At 36.2% G+C, this 7,002-nt stretch overlaps 1 protein-coding gene across 1 annotated transcript; it reads left to right on the top strand.

Moving 5' to 3' along the window:
- Positions 1-1,010: 1,010 nt before the first annotated feature.
- LOC306855184 (DEP domain-containing mTOR-interacting protein-like) lies at positions 1,011-6,968 on the top strand. The gene is made up of 9 exons (XM_079393669.1): positions 1,011-1,123; positions 1,318-1,496; positions 1,652-1,775; positions 2,735-2,913; positions 3,099-3,308; positions 4,226-4,345; positions 4,476-4,546; positions 4,630-4,734; positions 4,838-6,968. Exons 1-9 carry the CDS (start codon positions 1,041-1,043, stop codon positions 4,961-4,963), a joined length of 1,197 nt encoding a protein of 398 aa, XP_079249795.1. The 5' UTR covers positions 1,011-1,040; the 3' UTR covers positions 4,964-6,968.
- Positions 6,969-7,002: the final 34 nt, after the last annotated feature.

Here is a 7,002-nt window from a genome sequence, read left to right as displayed (position 1 = left end):
TAGCCTCCGTTTCCTGTTCTTAGCTGACAGGAGGAGCACCCGGTGTGGTCTTCTGCTGCTGTAGCCCATCTGCTTCAGGGGTCTACGTGTTGTGCGTTCAGAGAAGGTATTCTGCATACCTTGGTTGTAACGCGTGGTTATCTGAGTTACTGTTGCCTTTCTATCATCTCTAACCAGTCTGCCCATTCTCCTCTGACCTCTGATATCAACAAGGCATTTTCGTCCACACAACTGCCGCTCACTGGATATTTTCTCTTTTTCGGACCATTCTCTGTAAACCCTAGAGATGGTTGTGTGTGAAAATCCCAGTAGATCAGCAGTTTTTGAAATACTCAGACCAACCCGTCCGTCAGCCCGTTTTAACGTGGAACAACCATTCCACATTAAAAGTCTCTTAAATCCTCTTTCTTCTCCATTCTGATGCTCGGTTTGAACTTCAGCAAGACGTCTTCACCACATCTAGATGCCTAAATGCATTGAGTTGCTGCCATGTGATTGGCTAAATAGCAATTTGTGTTACCAAGCAATTGAACAGGTGTACCTAATAAAGTGGCCGGTGAGTTTATATATATATAAGTTAAAATATATCTCTGAACGGAAGTTATTTAATAAGTTAAGATGGTATTTGGATCTCAGTCTAGATCCTCCGAAATCTCATGAGGTTTGACAGTGTATGATTCTCTGTTAACTCTTTTACTGACACCATGTGGCCATTATGTGAAGCTGCTGATATGTTTTCTAATTTCCGAAACAATGGATAATTTTTACATTTAAAGATGAACAGTTAAGACAGCATCAGTGCAACTGCCTATAAATGTGTTGTCAGTAAAGTCTTGGCTGTAAAATCACCCAAAACTAGGAACAATGTTTAAAGTTCTTGTAACAAGGATGTAGTCGGAATATAGGCCTATTTGTATACATAACATTCACAGTATTGAAGAACTGGTGCCTCGGTCCACTGAATATTATTTAGTAAACACAAAAGCACCAATAAAGAGAAGGAAACAAGTGCACAAAAGTAGAGACTTGACAGAACATTCATGGAGCTACTGGGAAACATTCAAAGTACAACGATGACAAGACACCAAAAGGTTGAGGTAATGATTGCCGGAGAACAACTAAGGTACGCAATATTAACAAAGTTAGTCCCAGGATTTACATACCATAGATTTTCAATTAAGATTTAAAATATTTAATTATTTGTTATATATTGAAACATTATTCTGTTATACAGTGTCTTAGGTAATATTATATTTAATATTTAGGTAATATATTTGCATAATAACGGTTGCTAATACAACTATCTTGATTTTGAAGATTGCGACTACATGATAGTAAGTTGATCAAGGACCGCAGACACCATTTGCGAACGTACCCAAATTGTTTTGTGGCTCAGGAGCTTACTGACTGGCTGATTGCTCATAAAGAAGTGTCTGATCGAGAAACTGCAGTCCAGCTCCTGCAGCACCTCATGGACCATGATATCATTCATCACGGTACAATATTATTTACTGTACACCAAATAACAAAGCGTGTGATACAACAACGTCATGTCTGTTTTCCTTCTCGGTTGACTCATATTAGGACCCATTTATTTGATACTTAATGTTTGAGAAAACAGATTGTATTTACCATCTTTTCATCTTTATAGTGTGTGATAAGTGGTCCATGTTTAAAGACGCCAAATACTTGTACAGATTTAGAAAAGATGACGGCACATTTCCTTTCAACATAGAGGTTAAGATCTTCATGCGTGGACAGAGGCTGTGTGAACAGTAAGACATTTTCTTATAGGAAGTGTAAAAAAAAAAGTTTTAAATGTTAATTTGGTAGGCTACAGATTTGTGAAGTAAGTTTTAATTGCAGAATTGTATTATTATGCTATGATATTTGGCTACTATATATTATACCTGCCACCAAGTGCATTTTGTTGTCTAGGGGTCTTTAAGCTACTTTCCCCAAAGACCTTAAGCCTGCTCTATACATGAACTCTAAAAGTTATTTTTATTTGGTAAAACATGTATGTGTTGAAACGGCTAATAATAAAATGTGACATTCTGTAGTTTTGTCTCATATTCATCTTTTAATCATATTTGCAAATGTCTTGACTCCACAGCCAACAAAGCAATTTTGTCTTACTGTTGCAATACTTATGGAGGGCACTGTATATACCATTCAATAGTCTGGGATCAGTACATTTTTTAAAGGAATTAACACTGACTTTTGTTAAGCAAGGGTGCATTCAATTGATCAAAAATGACAGTAGATACATTTGTAATGTTACAAAGGATTTTTTTTTATAAAGAAATGCTGTTAGTTTGAACTTTCTATTTGTCAAAGAATTCTGAAAAAAAGTATTGTGGTTTCCACAAAACTATTAAGCAGTAAAACTGTTTTTTGATATTGATTATAATTATAAATATCTATTGAGCACTAAATCATCATAACAATCAATAAATTACATTTTAAAATATGTAAAACGTTTATTTAGTAATTTTGTAAATTGTAATAGTATTTCACAATAGTACTGTTTGATATTGTTTTAATTATTGCAGCCAAAGAGACGTCTTTCAATAACATGCACGATTTTTACTAACCCCAAACTTTTGAATGGTAGTACACTAATAAACGGAGTAATTAACATTAATCTACATTAATAAATGTTGCAAACGTATTTTCATTATTAGTCTCTTTCAGACAATATTTTCAAAAATTCATCTGTTGCTTTTTACAGTCTGATTGCCAGCAAAGACTCCATCTTACAGCTGAGACAGGAAAAGGGAGTGGCTTATGAACGTTCTTTCCCTGGTTACATGTTAATTGATTGGCTGCTACAGAACGGTGAAATAGAGAGTCGACGGCAAGGACTAGATCTCTGCAAGGCCCTACTAGAGCATGGTATCATTCAGCATGGTAAGAACAGTAGAGTATGGCAGTGTGTGTTTTATTTCGCAATTAACAAGGTCTAGATGTCTGTTAAGTTAATCTAATACCTGCACACAGAGCGATGACCTCTTGAAGAATTATTATATCTGCAGTGATTTCGCTCTTCATTCTTTGCCTTGCTGAAACGGTCCACTCTTCATTTCACTCTGCAGTCTCTATGAAGCACCACTTCTTTGACAGCGGGCTGCTGTATCAATTCTGCATTAACTTTCACCGGCGGCGCCGTCTTTCTGAACTGTTGCATGAGACAGAGAATGAAGAGACTGAATGTATAACACATCAAAGCCTAGAAGACCAGGCTGACAGTCCCTTTACAGTGCAGAAAACCCCTCCACCTGAAGGCAACAGTGACTTCTTACCTGGTAGTAAAATCAGTACAAATACTACAAATATATTTCAGTGCTTTGATATGGAGCGTTAGAGCTTGAGAGGTGGTGCTTAGGCAAATGGCCCAATTTAACCAGAGGGAGTTTCAGCACACTAATTGCCTGGTCAACCCCTCTGCAGTAATGAAAGCAATATGAAGTTAAGTGCCTTGCTCAAGGGCACAGCTGGGATATCACAGCATAATGAGCTCAGTAACTCTCCATTTTCGTGGACACCCATACATGTAACCTGCAACCTTTGTGTCAGCAACCCAGCTCCATAACCTAGGGTTTCTCATTATTTTATTTTACACTAAAGGCTCCTTTTCATAACCCCAAACTACTCATGGACCCCCTGACACATGACAAAATCTAATACAAGTCTACCCATTAGGCCAACATGACCATTTGAGCAAATTACTGATATATATTTGTAATTACTAAAATAATTTAATGGGGTCGGTATATGATTTAAAAAAAAAAAAATTAGTCAACAGAGATGAAGGAAAAGTGACCGTAAAGAAATTGTTATGAAGGAAATCAAGCAGCACAATTGTTTTCGACAATGATAATTATAAGAAATATTACTTGAGGACCCAATCAGCAAAATTAGAATAATTTCTAAAGGATCATGTGACACCAAAAACTGAAATAACGGCTTTGCCATCACAGGAATAAATTACATTTCAAAATATATTCAAATAGAAAACAGTTATTTTAAATTGTGCTAATATTTCACAATATTACTGTTTTATTGTATACTCTATTGAATAAATGCAGCCTTGGTGAGCATAAGCGCATAAATCATGCTGAAGTTTCAAACGGTATTGTAGATCAATGTATAAACGTGTATAAACATGTATTCTAAATGTGTATAAGCTTTTCTAATTTATCATTCTATTTTATAATTCCAGTTCAACCTACTTTGGATGGACGATGTGTAAGTTTGACCCACCAGCAGCATAGTTCACGTGGATACCCACTCACTGCTTCTCTTAACACTGCCGGTGCAGTGCGATGCAATCCCACATCAGGTTATAGGAGAGGATTTGCATGTTTTTGAAAAGCTATTACAGGCACAACTGTAAAATTCCAAGAGACAAAGTATTCTATCAGTTTTCAAATTCTGATCATAAAATGCGTGTGTATTATTATTTTCTACAGTGCTGAAAAAACATGTAACCTGTGAGGAGCTGTTATCTCCAGGTGCTCCTTATGTAAAAAGAGTTCTTACTGTAAGTCTTGCATACATCACGCTTAGCTGGCCATGAAAAGAACATTGAACTGCAATTTGTTTATGTGAGTTTTATAATTAAAGATCCTCGGTGATGCCCTAGGCTGGGGCTTTGTAGTACGCGGAAAATCACCTTGTTATGTTCAAGCAGTGGATCCTACAAGCCCTGCTGCGGCAGCAGGAATTAAGGTGATCATAACACGTCAACACAAACACAGTTGCTTACGCAATAACATTTTTGAATCCATCATCAGCTGGTCTCCAATCTTTTTTTTTTTCTTTTTTTGCTTAGGTTCGCCAGTTTGTGTGCCGAGTGAATGGACGCAGTGTGCTTCACCTGGACTATCGTACTCTTTCAAAGCTGGTGATGACTGGGCCCCGTGTTGTTACTTTGGAGGTCATGGAACCACTGGATTAATTCAGTATTGGTGTAATTAAATATTAATATATAAATAGCATAGTAGGTGAAGGATGTGAAATATTTTTCTCCATATACCATGTACATCTAGTATGTTAACATTACATAATTAAAAAATATTAATTTGGTGTTTTCATAGAAACAGCAATGATCATACTGATCTAGCTTGATGTCTGCTTAGAGTTTTGGTTCTGGGTGAGAAGGGGTGTAAGCACAGTTTAGAGGGATATGTCCCCCCATACCCATATTTATATTAGTGGTCATCCATAACATGTGTTTAGAAAATAGATAAGGTGGATTTTAATTTCATATCAGCTTTAAATTATTAAGTTTGGTGCCTAAATCTTGAATATGTACAGTGGAGATAAAAATAAGAGAATCTATAAATACTTGATTTTTTTCTGAAATAGTGTTTATCTTCATCACTCAAAATTTGAAGGAATATTAGCTGTGAGCATAACACTGTTATACTAACATGTTTGACAAAATAACCAAGGCATTTCAATACAAACCTTTATGTGGAAAAGTGATGAAAATTAGAGAACAGTAACCACTAGAGCACAAAAGGAAGATTACAGCTGTCAAAAAATAGTAGGAATTGTAGGCCACAGGACATCGCTAGCTTCTTCTTCCACTCTCTTTCATTGCTAAGTAATTGTAGTGGGTTTCTTAGCCATATATTTATTGCCAAGGATTTCCCAGAGATTTTCAGTTGGGTTTAGATCTCTGAGACGGCCATTTCATTATTTCAGTGTTCTTCAAGGAACTGCTTTTCCTGTTTTGCAGTGTGAAGGGGGCTTTGTCTTGCATGAAAATTGCAGGCTGGTTGAGAGATGCTTGCAGGGAACACACTGCATGTTGTTAAAGGATGTTGCTGAAGGAGGTTCTGATAAACATTTGCATTCACCCTGCCATGTAGCTATAAGAGGCCCAACTCCTGCTGCACAAAACATCCCCCAAAGAAAGCATAACAGTTCCTCCTCCACCTTTCACTGACTTCTTTACAAACTCAGTCTTTCCCCAGTTTGACACAGAACATAATGTTTCCCATGTGACCAAAATAAATTAAACTTGATCTCATCACTAAAGTGAACTTTGGACCAGTTCTTCTTTCTCCACACAACTTGCTCCTCAGCAAATGTGAGCCTAGCCTTTTAATTTTTTCTCCTGATGAGAGACTTTGTAACTGCAGAGAGCATTTTCAGTCCGACTTCTCTTAAACGTGCCGAGACAGATTCATACCCTGTTCATCACTAAACTGGCAAGCAATTCCAGCTGCAGTGTTGAACGATTCCCCATAAAGAGTCAGAATTCGATTAATTTATTAAAAATTTGCTTCAAAACTTCTACTCCAGTTAGGATAATTTAAGACTAAGCAGTGAGCTTGAAATTTAGGAAATTATAGGTTGTTCTCTAATTTTGATCTCCAATGTATGTACAAGTGAGAACACTGTGTCATATACAAAGACACATTCCTGCTAAAAAAAAACAATAGACACCATCACAAAATTTATAATGGTTTCACTGGTTATAATGGGACTTGTATTGGTTTTAATGGAAACTGTAATGGACCCTGTGGGTCTCTGTAACTGGTCACCTTTTATTGGTGGCTTGTTAAAACCAATAAATCCTGATGGAATATGTACCAAAACACACTACAGAAAACAATTTTGTAATGGTTTTAATGGTTAAAAGTAGATTGTTTGTAATGGTATTTGTAGTGGAAACCATTAGAATTTTCAGTGATGGTTCTATATTGTTTTTTCAGCAGGGGTACATGAAACACTTTGGTTATATTTTATGCCAAAATATAGTTAATACAGCTAATTTTTAAATCCTAAACTTACCCTCATTCGTTTAAATTTTAATGTTGGACTGGCAGATATATGACAGTACTTGACACCTCCAATGTAGATGACCTCGGACCAGTACTAATCTTAATCAATAAAACAATTTCATAATTTCAATTGATGTGTAAACCCAAACGAATAAAACTAATGCAAGTACAAAAGCTGTAATTCATGAATTGACGACTTAAA

This window comes from Barbus barbus, assembly GCF_936440315.1.
Source record: "Barbus barbus genome assembly, chromosome: 35".
Lineage (NCBI taxonomy): Eukaryota > Metazoa > Chordata > Actinopteri > Cypriniformes > Cyprinidae > Barbus > Barbus barbus.
The sequence above is the reverse complement of the archived record's forward strand: the minus strand, read 5'-3'. Positions and strand labels throughout refer to the sequence as shown.

Bases quoted from the DNA above. Each gene is read 5' to 3' on its own strand.
- LOC306855184 (XM_079393669.1), top strand. From the start codon at position 1,041: ATGGAGCTACTGGGAAACATTCAAAGTACAACGATGACAAGACACCAA. The intron at 2,914-3,098 runs GTAAGAACAGTA...TTCACTCTGCAG, and splicing joins GCATGGTATCATTCAGCATG to TCTCTATGAAGCACCACTTC. The intron at 4,547-4,629 runs GTAAGTCTTGCA...TTATAATTAAAG, and splicing joins ATGTAAAAAGAGTTCTTACT to ATCCTCGGTGATGCCCTAGG.